General features: G+C 46.6%; 1 protein-coding gene across 1 annotated transcript in view; it reads right to left on the bottom strand.

Moving 5' to 3' along the window:
- Positions 1 to 19,418, bottom strand: part of SLC47A1 (solute carrier family 47 member 1) — a 36,659-nt gene that overhangs the window by 9,382 nt on the left and 7,859 nt on the right. The window contains exons 3-10 of the mRNA XM_087826471.1: positions 14,093 to 14,161; positions 9,836 to 9,984; positions 8,944 to 8,986; positions 5,157 to 5,201; positions 3,652 to 3,749; positions 3,280 to 3,377; positions 3,062 to 3,175; positions 2,910 to 2,977 (exon numbers count right to left, since the gene is read on the bottom strand). Of these exons, the coding sequence (XP_087682597.1) occupies positions 2,910 to 2,977; positions 3,062 to 3,175; positions 3,280 to 3,377; positions 3,652 to 3,749; positions 5,157 to 5,201; positions 8,944 to 8,986; positions 9,836 to 9,984; positions 14,093 to 14,161 (684 nt within the window). The remainder of the gene's footprint in view (positions 1 to 2,909; positions 2,978 to 3,061; positions 3,176 to 3,279; positions 3,378 to 3,651; positions 3,750 to 5,156; positions 5,202 to 8,943; positions 8,987 to 9,835; positions 9,985 to 14,092; positions 14,162 to 19,418) is intronic.

The following is a 19,418-nucleotide window of genomic DNA, read 5'->3' as shown; positions in this document are numbered from 1 at the left end:
TGGGAGCAAACACATGGATCTCCTAATAAATTATTTATTAATCACAATGAAAAAGAGAGTGTCTTGACGGTGGAGAAACCGGGCATACAGTGCTTTAACCAAGCAGTCAGTTAATATCACCAATAATGGGACAAATTTGTGAAATGCCACGAGATGTTAGACCTTGGTTCAGCAACGTCAGTTTTTGAATTTGGCTGGGAAAGAATCCAGAGCCAGGGGGCTCAAATTATAAGAGAAAGCTTACTTAGAAAGTCACAAAGGTAGAAGAAGTTAACTGTGGAAGAAGTGAGCCATCTGGGCTTCGTGGGCTCAGGAAACAAGTTACAGAGGCAGAGGAAGGGCCCTTATTGCTTAGGAGAGAGAAAGGCAAAGATAACTCGCCTGGGAGAAGAAGGGAGAGGCACCTGCGTGCCCCAGAGAGAGAGAGAGTGCACACTGAGTCCTTTGTCTTTGAGTTCAGAATATTCATCAGTTTTTCTTTCAGGGTGTGTCCTTTCAGGGTCATAGTCTCTACTGATTAATTGGCACCAGGGCAAGGGTCCTGGTGTCAGCCAGGGCATCACCCCACCTGGCCTGGAGCTGAAACACAACTGAGACCTAGATGTTATGTCTGGGGCTTAATGCTTAGCATGGCCATAAAGGACTAGTATGGGAGTCGTATGAGGCTATTCTCTGGCTCCCTTGTTCCTCCTCTAAGGGGGTCTACTGCATGACCAACGACATGCTAGGGGAGGAAAGGTCACCCTGGGGGTGAGGTCTCACCCTACAAGTTGTCCATGGCTAGGCACCCAGGGCTTTCCTCACTGGTGACCTTCCATACCTGACTTTTTTTTTTTGCTTTTAAAAAAAATATATATATATTTATTTCAGAGAGAGGAAAGGAGAGGGAGAGAGAGATAGAAACATCAATGATGAGAGTCATTGATGGGCTGCCTCCTGCATGCCTTCTACTGGGGACGGAGCCCGCAACCTGGGCATGTGCCCTGACCGGGAGTCAAACCCTGATCGCCTGGTTCATGGGTTGATTCTCAACCGCTGAGCCACGCCCGGCCGGGCCGTACCTGTCTTATCATTTCTACTTGGCTCATGTCTGTCTAATTGCTTCCTATATCAAATCCACATCAAATGTAGAGTCAGAATGTGTTCATGAAGAAGAATCAGCAACAACAGATTGAGGGAAAGTCTGCATGTAATAGCTTCTATTCTTCTAAAAGCTCAAGGCCAAGAAGGACAAAGAAAGGCTGAGGATCTGTTCTAGATTAAAGGACACTGAAGAGGCAGGCGCCTGGATGCCAGGGGGGTAAGTTATAAAGGACAGTATCAGAACAATGGAAGGAATTTGAATACAAATTGGGGAGATAGGTAGATAGACAGATACATAGATAGGCAGTGCAAGCAAGTATATGTGGTGAAATGTAAACAACTGGTTAATATTAGTAAAGGGTAAAAATCTTTTGATTAGGGAAAAACAAATATAAATTCTTATAAGCCTGTTGGAAAGCACATGGCAATATACAGTGTGCAAAATACTTAAAACTGTAATTACATTTCCCATTTAGGAATTTGTCTTAATGAAATGATCAAACAAGTATACAAAGATATTTGTCCTAAGATGTTCATTAAAGTGTTATTATTAATCTTGAAACATTGGAAACAAACTAAATATTCAGGAGCAGGAGATCACTGTAAAATTTATACTACATACGATGGAACACCCTGTACTTACCATTAGCATTGTGAGTAGATACAGTTCTTGAACTTACTAAAATCTAAAATATATATAAATATAAAAAGTAACAAATACGGGTTAAAAGATTCTGCCAAGAATAGAAAGAAAAAAAAGTCCTCAAGGGAATGATTCTTTAAAAAAAACAAACAGAAAATGTAGTTTTAAAATATAACCAATCTGGTCAGCCGGGCATAGCTCAGCGGTTGAGCATCGACCTAGGATCCAGGAGATCTCAGTTCAATTCCCGGTCAGGGCACATGCCCGGGCTGTGGGCTCCATCCCCAGTCGGGGGGCGTGCAGGAGGCAGCCGATCAATGACTCTCTCATCATTGATGTTTCATCTCTCTCTCCCTCTTCTTTCCTCCGTCTGAAATCAATAAAGATAATATATATATATATATATCAATCTGTGGGTGGGGATTGAGGTGTTAGATGCCTCAAAAGATGCCAAAACACACAGTGGCTTCAGTGCCTTTTTCTAAAGTGACTCTTGCTAGCTAGAGAAGAGAGCCCATCAGAACTTCCAGTTGATGTTTTCAGAAAACAAAGGAAAAAGAAAGCTTCTAACAGCTGGGGCTCTTCTCTAGCGTATCACATGTCCTTCCTCTTCGCGGCTTCATGAACACTCGCTGCGGGGACAGCCCACATTCTCTGAAGCCGTTCTCCCGTGGACCCACACTGGGCTGCGTCACCGTTTGGGCACCACGGATAATGCTGCTGTGAACACAGGCGCACACACCTGCTCCGGACTCTGCTGCCGATTCTTTTGGGTCTAACGGAGGAGTGGTCACACCAAGTTTTAAGAAGCATCCGACCCGGGCAGGAGCAGAGCTTGGTGAGACATAAATCCAGCGCTGTCGCCCTTGATGCCCCACCTGCCCTCAAGGCGTTTGTGTGTGACAGCTGTTTGGCAAGTATGGTAATCAAGTGAAACCTCTCAGATGTGAACCGTGGCAGGGGATGGAGACAGCAGCGGGCGGGCCATTTGGAGCTCCCCAACCCTGTTCAGCTCGCAGGAAGGCCCCACCAACCAAAGGACCCCTTCAGGTTCTAGGATACACTTTCCTTTCTTGAATCATTTCACTAATTATTACTGAATGTTATGAATGCCTATGCTTATCTTAGGGCTCTTTCAAGAGACACATCTAGCACCCCCACATGACCCATCTTGGACACTCACCATGAACACAACAGTGGCCAGTTCATACACGATGGACTGGGCCCCCAGCTCCACCATGCCCAAGATACCTGAGGGAGAGAGACAGCTGGTACCGTGCTCTGGACAGGGCCCCCATACTTCCACCAGCCGTCACCCTCTGCCCTCACACCGACCGCTCAGGAAGCTCCCGATCTCGTAGGCCCACCACTCCATGCACAGCATGAGCATGCTGGGGATGGCCAGGTGGAAAAAGGAGCCCCAGTCCTGTAGGCACTCAAGGGACCACCCTGCAGGCGGGACACAGACACATTTACAACACATCTGGTAATCGGCCTGGAGCTCAACCCCGGACAACCCACGTCCAGGTTGGAAAACAAAAGACAGCATTTACCTCCCCAGGTAGCTTGATGCAGTTTCTTCCATAAGATGTAGAGAAAGAGGAACAGAGCCAGGGAGAACTGGGAAATCAAGTTTGCCAGTGCTGAACCCCTGGGAAGAACAGTCCCGGTGAGGGGAGGCGCCGTCCTCCCCCTCCCCCAGCCTCACTTAACAAGGGGAGCACCCATCCCTTGCTGGGGTATCTGTGGCAGGCACTGAGACGGTCTTCCCAGAGCAGCATTACTCTCCATCCCCGGCCATGTTTTCCAGAGTGGTCCACACGTGGACACAACGACCAGGTAAAGGTCTCACTCTCCCCGATCTCCCTGGAAAAGTCACATGCGGGTCATGCCTTCTCCCTGTCCCAAGAATTGGTTGTACTCACATCACCCCAAGATGCAGTTTATGGAGAAACAGATAGTTGACAAGGGCATTGACGAGGTTGGCTGCCACTCCCGTTAGGATCTGGGGCAGCAGGATTCCCTAAAACGGGGAGAGACCGCACCCTGCTGGAGACCCATGGAACAGGACTGCGTGACAGGCTGTCGGGGCGAGCCAGACACCCCAGCTGTGGACGCCTGTCCTTGCTGCCCTTCCCTTCCCACCCTCCCAGCACCTCCTCTCCCTCCTCTCTGAGCCACGGAGAACAGCTCTGGCCACAGACAGACGTGGGCAGGAGGTGGGGAGGCAGCAGGGGGAAGAGGAGAAATGGCGTGGCTACAAGAGTGCGAAGACCAGCAGGGACTGAAAAGGATGAACAGTTACTTTCCACCTCAGACTGCGGGTGGAGGTACAGCAGTTTCTCAACCAATGTTGAAATGTGGAAAATTGATCTAAGAAGAGCCGATGAAACTGGAATGTGGGATGTATTCCATCATATTTGGCTCCATCCGTAAGTACAGGGGCAGAAACATCCAGTCTTATTTGGCATCTCAAACTAAGACTTAAGGCGTGAGAGTAAAATGGCATTGGACTAAGGAAGTGAACAGCTGTCTTGCCATGTATCAGGATTCAATAACCGACTAGATAAGGCCAGCTGTGAAGTTAATAGGAAATACCATGTCTCCCAACTCTAGGGTCATCTCACCCCTTCTTTGAATGACTACTACTTTCTTATCTCAGAGAAACTTGGTTCTCTAAAACCACATCTGTAAAAAAATCTTGCTGTGTCAAATCATATCAGTAAAAATAAAACTCTTGCCTGGAGGGCTGAAGTCAGTTTCACACAAACAAAGCAGCCTTGATTTCCAACCCAGGGGCAAAGCTTCACATGAGCTCCTGGACACAGCAATTGACATCCATTTAAGCTTTGCAGTTTCCAAGGAGAGAGAACCTTGGTGGAGAGCGTGCAGACCTGGCACTGATTTCTTTGCTCATAGCCTGCTTTGCTCTGAGCCTGCCCATGCACAGCTGCTTTTGGATTTCACTGAACTCAATGCCACTTTGTTTGGTGAGAAACCAAGGCCCCTCTGATCTTTCAATGCTGCGGGTTGAAAGACCTGACTGCTGAGCTGCATGTCTGTCTCTGGTGGTCTAGGTGGCCTTGGACAAGGGTCATGGCCAATCATTTACATGGGCCACTTATTTATCAGGATATGCTGGTTAGTTTTAAGCAAGGGAGTTGGGTGATCAGATTTGCATTTCAGGTAGAAGGTAAAAGAAGTAGTGTAGTGTGCGACCGGCCCAGGGAAAGACTGGCAGCAGGGAGGTGAGGCAAGAGCCTGCTGAAGTGATACAAAGGAGAAAGCACAAGAGATGAATTAAGGCAGCAGCTGGCAGGTGAGCTCCTCATCCTGGTCTCCCTTGTCTCTGAATATTTTCAGGGCCCCCAATCCCTGAAAGCTGTAAACTCCCATTAGCCCCACAAAGAAAAAGAAAAGTTTGCATTACCTGGGTGAGCAAATATTTAACTTGTAATGTATAAAGAAATGTCACCTACGAGAGAAAAATAAAGATGAATGTAAACATTTTGGCCTGGTCATGCAGAGAGAGCTGAGAGCCACTGCTTGACTGCCCTTTGCTCCCACAAGGAGCCCCAGAGCTGTGGCATCAGAGGAGGGGTTGAGGGGTAGGGAGAGAGCAGGGTGTCTAAAGCCAAGGTATCTGAACATCTCTTTTATAAATGAACAGGACCCAAATGGCCCTGGGTTTAGGAGTGCAGTTTCTTTGGACCCACAGCCAGGACTCTTCTGTAGGTAGTGGCTGTAAAGTAAGCCCCTGGGCAACTCTAAGGGAAGCCTCCTTTTATAGACTAGGCTACAGTTCTTTCCGGTGGAATAATTAACAAATATTAAACTTTGTAAGGTCTCAGGGTAAATTAAACACCACAATACCAATTAAGGAGAGCAAGCGGCTACTTTTAAGGGCTGAATTGTGACCCACCCCCCCTCATACGTTGAAACCCTAACCCCCAATGTGACTGTATTTGGAGATGAAGTCTTTAAAGATGGGATTAAGTTAAAATGAGGCTATTAGGATGCACCCAAATCCAACTGGACTGGTGTCCTTATAAGAAGACAAGAGACAAGAGGGTGGCTGTGGGCCAAGGAGAAAGGCCTAGAGGAAATCAACCCTGTGACACCTTGATCATGGACTTTCAGCTTCCAAAACTGTGAGAAAGTAGATTTCTGTTTAAGTCACCCAGTCCGTGGTATTATGTTATGGCAGCCCTAGCAAACTCATATAGTCAGTCAGTCATGGCTTAACTATGGGAATACAGTAGGAGACATGCATCCTTAGGTGATTTTGTCCTTGTGTGAACATCCTAGAGTGCACTTACACAAGCTTAGGTGGTACAGCCTACTGCACACCTGGCCTATATGGTGTATAGCCTATCGCTCTGTAAGGGAGGGAACATAATTTCCCCTCTAACCATTTTGGGTTCTTGGCTGAGACATCCCTGTAATAAAAGACAGATTAACAGAAGAAAAACAAACTAAAGTTTAATAACATGTATACCTCCTGTGTACATGGAAGAGACCCAAGAAAACAGAGTAACTCACCAAAATGGCTGAGTGCATCACCTTAAATCCCATCTTCAGCTGAAGACAGAAGATATTGGGGGTGGGGGAGTCAATAACGGGAAGTGACCAGGAAAATCAGTCACAAGGGTCAGGTTGTAGTGTGGATTTAACTCCTTGTCTTCTGCACAGATAAGAGTTTCTGGAGATGTTAGGGGCAGAGATGCTGATCATGTTCTGTTGACCGTGACTGTTAGCTATAGTTATAAGAAATATTAATCATGTTCTGTTAACTGTGATTGCTCTGTTCTAATTAGAAAAAGCACTTTCTAAACTGGCTGGGAGTTGTACGCCCTGGGACATGGGAATTACCCTCGGAATGCTGTCCATTCTCCTTTTCTGAGAACTGCCTATCTTCATGGAAAGATTAACAGCCTTGTTCTTGAAACAATGGAGTCGTGGAGGCACCTGCCCTTTGCGACCCCCAGCCCACACTGCTTGCAAGCTGCTGGCATTATACCTTGCCTACTTCCCCATGCCTGCAATTCCTCCTTTCCCATGTGATCTTTATCCTTCTACCCAATATAAGCAGCAGGCTTATGGGGGAGGGCAGTAGAGCATATTTTATGTGGATGGATCCTGCTGCTCTCCCATATTGCTGGCAATATTGGAATAAATGCTCATATACATTCAACCCTGTCTCTGCCTAATTGGCTCAAGTGGTGACAGACAGCCCAGACCCATGTCCTCAGGTTTCAGGGATAAAGTCACCCCTCTCTTCCTTTTATAGCCCGGGCTGTGCCCTTGCAATGGAGAGCTCCCTGACCAACGTAAGTGTACTTCACGAAGGGCAACTTCTCCTTGGTTTTCGGAACTTCTCCCTCATCAGCTGTTTCTTAAAATTAACCAGCCTAAAATAATCCTCATGCCAAAAAGACGTATTTTGGGGTGACAGATTGCTCCCCTACAGCTCCAGGCCACAGACCTGTACGGCATGTTTCTGTACTGAACACTGTGGGCAGTGGCAGCACAATGGTATGTGCTACGACACTCGGGGAGCCACCACTTCACTAGGTGACAGGGGTTCCTCAGCTCGTGGGGACCCAGAAGAAGTCACCCAAGATGTGTCTCTGTGGCATGTAGATTGTTTTGAGCTAAAGGTAATTTTAGCTTCAGGCTCAAGACAAACTTCTGCTCCTCCCTTTAGTACCTAGAACTTGAATTAGGGGTGTCGCCCCAAAATAAGGGATTATCAGCAATAGCCTCTTAGACCCACCTACCTGGCAGGGAAAACCTTTATTTAATGAACATCTGTTTTTATCATCCTGCAGGGACCCTCTGAAGTCCCCGAAACACTTCACCTGGTCCCTATCAGAATGTCTTATATACCTAGATCCCCCTTCTGTCTGAGCATCTCCTGCATGTGGGGTCTCTGGCTCTCTCAGGTACCTAACATTCCCATTCATATGTATTGTTGACATAAGAAATTCTCTCCAAACCTGTAGAGAATTTTTATGAATTCATTTGAGTCAAACGGATGACAATTGCCAGGAAGCAAAATCTCAACAGACTGAGAAAATGCTCTAGAGAATGGCAGTTGTGCTCCGTATTTTGCACATTAGCATCAAAGGAGAAGATGTAAGGGGATTATGTGAAATCCACTTGTGATAGATTAGGGAGGTGGGAGAAATCTCTGAGGTTGGTGGATAAAAAGTAAAATAGACACACTTCCTTCACATTGGTGGGTACAGGACAGTAACATTACAGCACATAGAGGTGGTATATGAGGGACAGGGTAACAGTGAGGGGCTCTGTGGTCTCTGCTCTGGTGGCAGATGGTGCCCTGAGGGGTGTGGAAAAGGATTATGCTGACATTCCAAAGGTATTTTATCTTAGATGCAAAAAAGACAATAGCCAGGCTCAGCCAAGGTAAAGATTGACCTTTGTCAGGGAAGATACTGGCCTAGGACATGACTACCTGTCATGACTCGCTTTTAGTTAGGAAGTTTCTTTTCAGACCGTCCTCTGTGCTGACTTTAGGTCTCTCAGTTCATAAGGCCTGCCATGCAGGCCTCCGCTGATTGTCAGGCTTAGTATGTGGCCCTTCCTTCATCCATAGTATGTATTAAATTTGGTATTTATCTTGCTAATCTGTTCCATGTCTATTATTAGACCAACAGAAGAACCTTGAGAGTAGAGGAGAGTTTCTCCTCCCCCACAAGCTCCATTATAATCTTATGGGACCAGCACTGCGCATACGGTTCATCACGACACAGCACATAACCACACAGCAACCATGTCCAACGCACAACTGCACTAACACTGTGGTTCTATGTGATCATGTTCAGCAAGTGCAAAAAAGCCCCCCAAAATTCTAAAGGTTCAGAGTGAGGCCCTCAGGTATTCTGAGATGTGAAAGAATTTACCCCTGTACCAAAAGAAAAGGTCCGAACTCCTCTCTGCATGATCCCGGAGGTCCCTCCAGCTACGTGAGTTCAGGACTGTGGCCTACTGGAGTCACCTTAACCTTGGTATTTCTTGAAGGACAAATGTTTGTGTCTTTCGTGGGCATCATTAAAACCACACTTTCTTGAATGAGCCAACAGGACATGTGGGTGTCATACAAGATTGATCCAATTCATTGAGCTCATGGGTATCTCAGCTGCTTTTCATCAGTGAACCACAAAAAGAAAAGAGCATAACACTTGAAAACTTACAGGAAGAGCTGGCATGAAGGTCAGGACATAGGCATGGGTGAGCCTACACAATAAAAAGAAAAGGAAAGTGACGGAGGTCTCCATTTCAAGGAAAAGGGAGGCAGGGCCAACGCTGTAACTGCCTTTCACAGTCTTGGCTCTTTCTAAATTAATGGACTTGAGCTGCTGAAGCAAATGTGAAATTTTACAATAGAACTTGTCATATAATCCAAATTACCTCTCTTGGTTCTTCCAAGTCTTTAGGTCTAGGACAGCATTTTTCAAACTGGGCACCACGGCTGGTTCACTCTCTGCTGTGGGGAGCTTTCCTGTGCTTCCTAAGGTGGTTTGCAGCATCTCAGGCTTCTACCAGTAGCGATGCCCCACTGCCAGTTCCGATAATCAGAAATGTCTCCCGACATTGCCAAATGTCCCCTGGGGTCAGAGCCACTGGTCTAAGACGAGGACTTTTAAAGGTCTTTCTTAACTAGACCAATGGGTCTCAAACTTGGCAGCATATTAGCATCATCTAGGTGACCTCTGAAAGACACTGATGCCAAGGGTGCACCCCAACCAATTAAAATGCTGGCAGGGCAGGAAGACCAGGCAACCAAGGTCAATAATCATGAAACCACAAATAGACACCATAAACGACCATCTCGCATGGAGGATGTTGGCAAATCTTATTTCTCTCCAAACTATTTACCTTTGAAGCTGCGCAGTGAGGAGGGGGTTTAGATCTTAGGTGCTAGCTGTGGAAAGCACTAAGACCTGGTGGAAGTCGCCTGAGGAAAGCGTACTGGCGCTTGCTGTGTGGCCTTGTCCCTGGCCTTTGTAATTTTCCGAGGCCAAACTTGGATGGGAGCATCTGTCTGCTGGGAGGCCCAATGCCACCCTGGCCTGGCCACCTTACCTGGACACGTCCGGGTCCTGCCTGAAGAGCAGCAGGATGTGCTGGGTGTTGAGGAAGAGCGCCCAGCAGGGGAAGCAGCAGAGCAGCAGGATGAGGGCGCCCCTCTGCAGGATGACCCCCACGTGCTTCTTGTTGGGGCTGCCGTAGGTCTGAGTGCACACAGCCAACACAAACCCATTAGCACCCCCACTCCCCACCAAGGTCTTCAATCATGCCTCATGAAGATACAGATGGCCCTAAAGACTTTGCTACATCCTTTAAGTGTTAGTGGTTCTCAGACTTAGCTGTCTGTTAGAATCACCTGGGAACATTTTTAGAACACTGACACTGGGGTCCCACTAAAGACAGCCTGGATTTAACCAGTCCAGGTTGGGGCCCAAATAGCAATACTTTTTAAAAGCTTTTCGGTCAGGGTTTCATCACCTGGAAACTTGTTAGAAATGCACTATCTTAGGCCTCACCCCAGACCTATTAAGCAGAAACTCTGGGGGTAGGGCCAGTGGCATGCTGGGACCAGCTGCTACTGGCTTACCAAAGCCAAACTGTGCACGTCTCTTCCCAGGTCTCTGTTCAGTGATCTATGTGTGGTATGCTGAAATTCGCTAGAGGGAGTTATTTACACCACTGGAATCAGCCAGCAGTACAAGTCAAAATGTTTCTCTCCCTGTGGAGAGATTATTCCATGACATGATCGCTGCCAGAATGAGGCCTTGTCCACCACTAGCTAGATTCTGGCCAGAGCTTCCTGAAAATCCCCTCAGAGACTGTCTCATCAGCCCCCACCCCTATTCCCCAGGCACGTACACAAGGCATTTTTCCTTATTGGGGGGGGGGAGGCGGTGTCACACCCAAGTACCCCTATCCAGCCTGCCCTGCCTATCTAACCCCTTAGCACTTGTCATGTGGCATGGAGAATATCCATGTCATCTTACCACTGATGACACTCCTCCTTTGTAAGTTCCTTTAATAAACTCTTGATGTAATAATAGTTGTCAGCCTCTTTCTTTGGTGTCTCAGCCCCAGGAAATTTTACATGTAATAACGAACGAGCCAGCCAGGAGACTCAAGAAATGTGCCTTGGGAAAGAGGCATCCACAGGGGAAATCGCAGGTTGGCCAGGGCCTCCATGTGGGGATGGGTGACCAATACGCTGGACTTGTGCAGCCTGCCGTGTGAGCATGGGACACCTCGGAAATGCTGGCTGATCTCAGGCCTCTGTTTGAAGAAGTTCGCCTTACACGCCAGGCCGAGGAAGGGAAGCACGTGGCTGTAGCTCAGGGCGGACCCTCTTATGGGTAGTTGGCTGACCACCGACACCCAGCCTGAGGCAGAAGCCAGGCTTAGAAGATTAGACGATGAACTGAAACTAGAAAAAGATAATAAACTGGGACTGGGTGATAAAGGTGGGAGGTGCAGAAAAGGTCTCTTTAGATCCCACTTCTTTTATGGAGGCCGCGAGGTCTGCCTGCATCTGTCTGTATATCCATGTGTGTCTATACATGTGTTGTAGATGTTTGATATTTTCAACCTCTGGATGGTATTGCTAATTTGTAAATGAGCTGTGTTTAATTGGCTTAAAAAAACAAACAAGCACTTATAAGGATTGGCACTCTAAAATTCTCAGAAATGCAGAAACTAACCCAAATGCTTTTCAAGTTCACAGGATAGAAGATTAATCTTTAGTAAATAAAAGCTAATTTAAGTTTGTTGGCTTATGTAGAACAGACATGTTTTTGAGTCATCTAAGGACTAAGAATTCTAATTGAGACGGAAGGAAAATAATATATGCTTTCAGTTAAAGAAGATATGAAAATATATTTTTGAGAGAAAGGAAAGTAATTTTGTCCTAAAGTGAGGCTGGTTGTTTCAGAACAGAAAGAGGAAAAGCAGAACAAAATATGAATATAAAAAGGAGACGTATAGCCCTGCCAGTGTGGCTCAGCGGTTGAGCATTGACCTGGGATCCAGGAGATCGTGGTCTGATTCCCGGTCAGGGCACATGCCTGGGTTGGGGCTCGATCCCCAGTTGGGGGCGTGCAGGAGGCAGCTGATCAATGACTCTCATCATCGATGTTTCTATCTCTCTCTCCCTCTCCCTGAAATTAATAAAGACATATTTTTTTTGAAAAAAGGAGACTTATAGAGGTTTGTGAAAAGTAATCTTGAGAACAGAAATCTTCTGTGGTCAAGCTGGATTAATTAAGTACATGGGTTTAAATATCAAGAGTAATCTGATACAAAATTAGTCTTTTTCTTGAAATGGCTTGGAAGTGTTCTAGAGGGCTCCTGGAATACCTAAAAAGATTTGTTTTCTCTCCTTACAAAAGAAAAACATTAAACGAGGCTTACCCGGTATGTTGAAATTGCGTAAGAAACATTGTTAAATAAGAAATAACACTGAGCCTTCTTTATGCTGTATTTGTATATAAATGTTCCTGAAATTATGTGAAGTTGCTGGAAATCTGACCTATCGTGGTATAAGATGTCTATCATCAAAACTGAGGGGTACACTAAGGACTGAACCTGAGTGCCAGGGCCCCAGGCATTAAAACATTTAAATAACCAAAGTGTGGGGGCCTGTTGCCCCATCTGCCAGACGGAGGGCCCTGATACCATACAGAATGCGGCAACCGGGCTGATGCCTGCCATGGGCCACGGGCCATGGTCATAAGGGCACCAAGGCCTACTGTCCCTGGGACAGGGGACATTTACTGGAGTCTGCAAAGGGACATCCTGCTGGGATGGATGCAGAGGGACTTCTCAGTCTCCTGTGGGGCCCTGTCATCCTAGGATAGTTGGGGCCCATGGACACACACTGTATGTGGCCTGGTACACACACCATTGAAAGAGGGGAGCAGGTAGGGGCCCGGTCTGGCATATTCCTCCCCGTTTACCTCCCCATGTCAGAAAGCACCACTTCCCCTGGTCAACATGCAGAATTTACACAGCCAGGCCAGGTTCTCAAGGCCGCAGCTCCATTAACATCCAAAGACCAGGCCGCAAGTGTCATACTCATAGAGGACAGCCTCCCAACTCAAGTCCCTACTGGATATTTGTCTTTCTGACCTTAGCTCTGCTGTTCCTGTGGCATCCAATAGTTATGGGGGAGAGGGGCACCCCGACTGAACGCTGTTTTTTATACCAGATGAATCTGCTACTTCCTTGCTAACACGTACGAAGGCTCACGGAAACGCCTGAAGTGCCCGATCCCACGTCCAGGTGACCCTGCACACTAGCTGGGGCCCTGAGGGGCATGATGGGAACATGGTTACTAATACTTGGATTCCTTCTTTTAATTTGTTTCTTTTTCTTGCACATGTTTATATTGTTGCTGTGGACTGTGTCCCTAACGTGCCCGACTGGCCTCTGAGTGAGCTCCCTCCTGCTAATGAAGCCTCTTGCTGATTGCTCAGGCGCCCCAAGGAAGAGGAGGGAATGGGGTGCAATTGGAAGAGAAGCTTTTCCATGATGTGACTGCTGCCTGGCTGCTGCCAGACCCACCAGCTAGATCTGGGACAAAAAGACACTGTGGGATGGAGCCCGCGCCCCGCAGCGTGCCGTCTGCCTGGTCCCTGGGACCGGCCCTTGCCCTGCCTGGGCAGCACGCAGCGCCCTTCCTTCCCGTCGGGGGTGGGTCGCACTGCACGAGCCCCCACCCGCCGCGCCTGTCCTGCGGGGCCCCTTAGTGCCTGCCACATGGCACAGGGGACAAACGTGTGGTCTTGCCAACCACTCAAGACTCACCTCCTCGGTCAGTTCCTTTAATAAACTCTAGATCTAATGCTGGAGTTGTCAGCCTTTCTTTGGACTCTCGGCCCAGGGGAATTTTATGAACATCCCGCCACCCAAGACCTGGTTTTTCAGCATTTACCAGCATGCCCTTGGGTGGAGCCCACCAGCCAGTGTTTTAATAAGCCCCCAGGTGATTCTGATGAACTCTTTTGTTTGAGGACCATGGACTACACCAAATTCAATTATGTGGAAAGTGACAGAAGGGCTTTTGTAAAACGCCCCCTAGTTGGTCAAAATGTAGCGTAAGGGAGTCACGTGGATAAACACTCCTTGCAAAGCCTGAGAGACGGACGTCCAGCCACATTTAAAGGAAGCGAGGGAGAACGGGAACTGACGGCTGACGCAGCGCTGCGGGGCTAAGGCTCTGTCCCTCTGCGCACACGCTCTTCCTGCCAGTGGGCTCTCCAGGTGTGCTCGAGGGAGATGTCCAGGGTCCCCGTGAGAGTGACCTGGGCTTCCATTTACCTGAGACATGAGGGTGTCACAAGCAGAAGATAAGCCGAATCCCACTGAGATACCGGCGACATTGATGACCTAGAAGCAGGCAGAGGAGCGGCGCTCAGGGGTAGCGAAGGCGGGGAGCAGGCTCTGTCTGCGGGCGCCTGCGGGGGCCTCTGCGGGCCCCAGCGGCAGGTCAGCGGCTCACCTGCCTGGAGCCCCGCACCGATCGGCCGGCGGCGCAGCTAAAGGACATGCACAAGGTTGGAGAGGGAAGAAAAATCTCGGCCACAGGCTATTACTCAGCCTTTTTCTTTTTTAAATCTTAAGCATTTTGTTCCCTAATTTCAGGGGAACGCAAATCTTTCCTAAGGGGAAGGCAACGTGGCCAAGTGGCGGTCTCCGCCAAGTCCACTTGCTCAAGACCAAGCACGGCTTGTTCCAGTGCCCTGAAGGACTCTGGGCGTGCAGGGGCCAGTCTCTGAAGTCACGGCTGGTGCCAGAGGCCCTCAAAATGCACTTGTCTTGACCAGGTTAGCAACAGAACCCTGGGGTTCCTGGAGCTCTGGGGAGCCGGGGGAGCAACCCCACAATCAGGGAGTGGCACGGAGGACAGCCGGTGCTCTCTGTCTGGAGCCTGCTACCTCCACCACAGTCTGCAGGGGGTGCCGGGGGCAAGAGTCCCCACTGAGCCCAGCCTGGAAGCACCAGCTTTCTTGCACTTCCTTCACCCAAGAGAATCTACTGGAGGCTAGCTCTCTTCCCCCAAATTTCCAAACATTAAAAGCCAGAAGGGAAGTTAAGCCTGGGGGTTGCCCATGTTGCTCCCTGAAAGGAAAATAATGTTTATGCCTGGGGACTAGTTCAGAATAGCTTTGCACAGTTCACGGATAACAACTCCTGCCTGCAGAGAGCAGGTGGGTGAGGTGGATGCGGGTCTTGTCAGTGCGGGAGCAAAGGGAAATCAGGAGGCTGAGAGCAGGAGCACACTTGCTGAAAGCCACTGAAGCCATTTTTCTAGAAACACAGAACCAAATTGGCAGGGCCCTTTGGCCATGCACAGCCAGTTAACCCTGGCAGAGGTCAACGACATTTCTCTCTGGTTTGGGGGGATTTGCATCTAAGATAGAGAAAGGATTTGGGGTTCTTTCTGATTTTAGGTTTAGATATTAGGATACAGGTTTCACCTTCCAGTTTAATTTCTAGATTAGGACTCTCAGTGAGGCGGACAAGTCCCTGGGATGGGAGTAGAGGTCACAGTTTCTTTTTTTTTAAAAAAAATTAAATTTATTGGGGTGACATTGGTTGATAGGATCATATAGGTTTCAAGCGTACATTTCTGTGATACATGATCTGTATATTGCCTCTTGTGACCAACACCTAAAGTCAAACCATCTTCTGTCACCATATATGTGGCCCCTGTTCCCCCCACTCCCCCTTCTCTCTGACAACCACCATGTGTCTATGACTTTTAGTTTTATGTCCCACACGTGAGTGAAATCAAATGGGTCTTAGCTTTTTCTGACTTATTTCGCTTAGCATAATATTCTCAAAGTCCACTAATGTTGTCTCAAACGGCAGTACTTCACCCTTCCTCGTGGCTGAGTGGTGTGACCTGCGTCCACGTCCCACGGCCTCTCTAGCCAGTCCTCTATCGCAGGCACTTTGGTTGTCTGCGTATCTTGACCACCGTGAATAATGCAGCAACGAACATAGGGGTGCGTAAATCTTTGCAAAGAAATGCTTCGAGTCTTTTAGGTAGATATCCGGGGAGGGATTGCTGGGTCACATGGTCGCTCTATTGATTTTCTGAGGAAGCTCCACACGGATTCCCACAGTGGCTGTCCCAGTCTGCGTTCCCAGCAGCGGTGAGTGAGGGTTCCCTTGTCTCCACAGCCTCGCCAACACTACTTTCTTGTCTTGCTGGTAAGAGCCATTCTTACGGGTGGGAGTTGGTCTCTCATTGTAGTTTCCATTTGCATTTCCCTGATAGCCAGTGAAGTTGAGCATCTTTTCATGTATCTATTGCAATTTTGTAGGTCCTCTTGGGAGAGGTGTCTGTTTAGGTCCCCTGCCCATTCTTTAATTGGATTTTTGTACATTGGCTTTGTATTCTTCAAATTTACTCTATTTGTTTATTATTTCTAATAGGTTTTCGGTGGAGTTTTAGGGTTTTCTATGTACAGAATCATGGCATCTGTAAAACATTACACTTCTCCTTCCTCCTTCCCTATTGGATGCCTTTATCTCTCCCCTCGCCCGACTGCTCTAGGCTCCCAGGACTACGCTGAACACGTGGTGAGAGTGGGCGTCCTTGTCTTGTTCCTGATCTTAGAGGAAAAGCGTTGTTCCCCACCATTGAGTGTGATATCGGCTAAGGGTGTGTCACATATGGTCTTTATTAGACTGAGGTACACTCTTTCTATACCTATTTTATTGGGTGTTTTAATCATAAATGGATGATGCATCTTATCCAATGCTGTTTCCGCATCTATTGATGAGATCACATGATTTTTATCATTTCTTTTGTTAGTGTGGTGTGTCACATTGGTCGATTTGCATATGTCGAACCATCCCTGTGCCCCTGGAATGAACCCCACGTGATCGTGTTGTATTATTTTTCTAATGTATTGTTATATTTGATTTGCTAATATTTTGTTTGAGATTTTTGCATCTGGATTCATCAGAGATATTGGTCTGTAGTTTTCTTTTTGTGTGTTATCCTTCCCAGGTTTTGGTATCAGGGTTGTATTGGCCTCATAAATGTGTTAGGAAGTATCGCCTCTTCTTCAATTTCTGGAAGAGTTTGAGAAGGACAGGTATCAAATCTTTGAACCTTTGGTGGAATTCACTGGTGAAGCCAACTGGCCCTCGACTTTTTTTTGAGAGGTTTTTGATGGTTGTTACAATTTCCTCACTGTTCATGGGCCTATTTAGATTTTCCAGTTCTTAGTGATTTAGTCTAGGAAGGTTATATATTTCTAGGAACTTACCCATTTCTTCTAGGTTATTGAATTTGTTGGCATATAGTCTTTCATAGTATTCTAGTGTTACCCTTTGTGTATCTGTGATGTCTGTGGTGGCTTCTTTCATTTTTTATTTTGTTTATATGGGTCTTTTTCCTTTTTTCCTTAGTGAGTCCAGCCAGGGGGTTGTCAATTTCATTAATCTTTTCAAAGAATCAGCTCTCTGTTGTATTAATCTTTTATATAGTCTTTTTGTTCTCTATTTCATTCAATTCTGCCTTAATTTTTAGGATTTCCTCTCTACTGCTGACTTTGGGTTGCTTTTGTTCTTTTTTTTAGTTATTTAAGACATGATGTTAGGTTGTTTACTTGGGATTTCTCTTGGTTCTTGAGATAGGCCTGTAATGGTATAAACTTCCCTCTTAGTACTGCTTTCCCTGCATCCCAGAAGTTTTGATATGTCGTTTGCTATTCTCATTTGTCTCCAATATCTTTTGTTTTGTTTTGTTAATCCTTGTGTGAGGATATTTTTTCCATTGCCTTTCATAGTGGAAGGGAGGGTGGTAGAAGGAGGAGAGAAAGAGAAACATCAATGTGGGGGAGACATCGACTGGTTGCCTCCCACATGCACCCTGACGTGGGCGGGGGGGTGAACCCACAACCGAAGTACTTGCCCTTGACCAGGAATCAAACCTGTGACCCCTCAGTGCGCAGGCTGACACGCTAAACTTTGAGCCACGCTGGCCAGGGCTCTCTCTATTTTTTTATCTCAACTTTTTAAAAAAATTTTATTTTATTGATTTCGGGGGGGGGGGAGAGAGATAGAAACATCAATGATGAGAGAGAGTCCTTGCACGCCCCCTACTGGGGCTCAAGCCCACAACCCTGGCATGTGCCCTGACCAGGAATCAAACCATGACCGCCTGGTTCATATGTCGAAGCTCAAGCACTGAGCCACGCCGGGTGGGCTGATCTCACCTTTTATTTCTTCTTTGACCCAGTCATTTTTTAGTAGTATGCTGATTAATCTCCACATATTTGTGGGTTTCTTTACTTCCTTTTTGCAGTTGATTTCTAATTTCAAAGCATTGTGGTCAGAGAATATGCTTGGTATAATTTCAATTTTCTTGAATTTGTTGACGCTAGTTCTATGACCTGGCATATGGTCTGCCCTTGAGAATGTCCCATGTGCACTGGATAAGAAGGTATAATCTGATGTTCTGGGATGAAAGGCTCGGTGAATGTCAATTGTGTCCATTTGGGCTCATGTGTCATTTAAGGCTATTTCTTCATTGATTTTCTCTTTGGATAATCTGTCTAGTGCTGTCAATGGAGTATGAAGGTCCTCACCTGTGATTGGGAGCATATATATTGATAAGTGTTATGTCATCTTGATATGTGTCCCTTTTTATCATTATAAAGTGCCCATCTTTGTCTCTTGATGCCTTTGTTGCCTTGAAACCTATTTTGTCAGACATAAGTATGGCCACACCTGCTTATCTGTGGATGTTATTTGCTTGGAGAATCATTTTCCAAGCTTTCACTTTGAATCTACCTTTGTCTTTGCAGTTTTGATGTATCTCCTGAAAGCAGCATATGGTTGGGTTTTGTTTTTAGATCCACTCTGCTTCCCCATACTTGTTTATTGGTGAATTCAGTCCATTTACATTTAGGGTAATTATTGATGTATAAGATTTCCGATAGCCATTTTATCTTTTGTTTTCTGTAGCTCTGTGCTTTCATTGGTTCTTTTTCTTTGTGTTCCTGTTTGTTGTTTTGGTTTGTTGGTGTTCCATACTTCTCTCCTCTGGCTCCTCTGTTTTTAAGCTATGTGTCTCCGTTTTGGGTTTTTTGTGTGTGGTTAGCATTAGATTTATGAGAAAGAAAGTTCCATATATGCAGCAGTCATTTTTCTTTTGAATGTGTCTGATGTCCATCCTCTTCAGTCAGTTAGACCTTTACCCCCTCCTCTTTTATGTTCCGTTGTCACAGATTACCCGTTTATGCTGTAAGTTTGTGGTCATCTGACTCATAGTTTTGTGACCTTTTTTTCTTTGTTTCAGGTAGAATAATCCCCTTGAGTATTTCCTGCAATGGAGGTCTTCCGGTGATGAATTCCCTTAGCTTCTGTATGTCTGAAAAAGTCTTTATTTCTCCTTCACATTTAAAGAATAACTTTGCTTGGTATATTATTCTTGACTGGTAATTTCTCTCCTTCAGTAGTTTGACTATTTGGTTCCACTCTCTTCTGGCTTGTGAGTTTCTGCTGAGAAGTCCGATGAAAACCTAATGGGCTTTCCTTTGTAGGTTACTTTCTTGCCTTCGCTGGCTGTCTTGAGAAGTCTTTGTCATTAATTTTTGACAGTTTTAATTCAATGTGTCTTGGA

This window comes from Miniopterus natalensis, chromosome 17 (assembly GCF_054644295.1).
Source record: "Miniopterus natalensis isolate mMinNat1 chromosome 17, mMinNat1.hap1, whole genome shotgun sequence".
Taxonomy (NCBI): domain Eukaryota; kingdom Metazoa; phylum Chordata; class Mammalia; order Chiroptera; family Miniopteridae; genus Miniopterus; species Miniopterus natalensis.
Note: the sequence above shows the minus strand (reverse complement) of the source record. Positions and strands in the feature narration are given on the sequence as shown.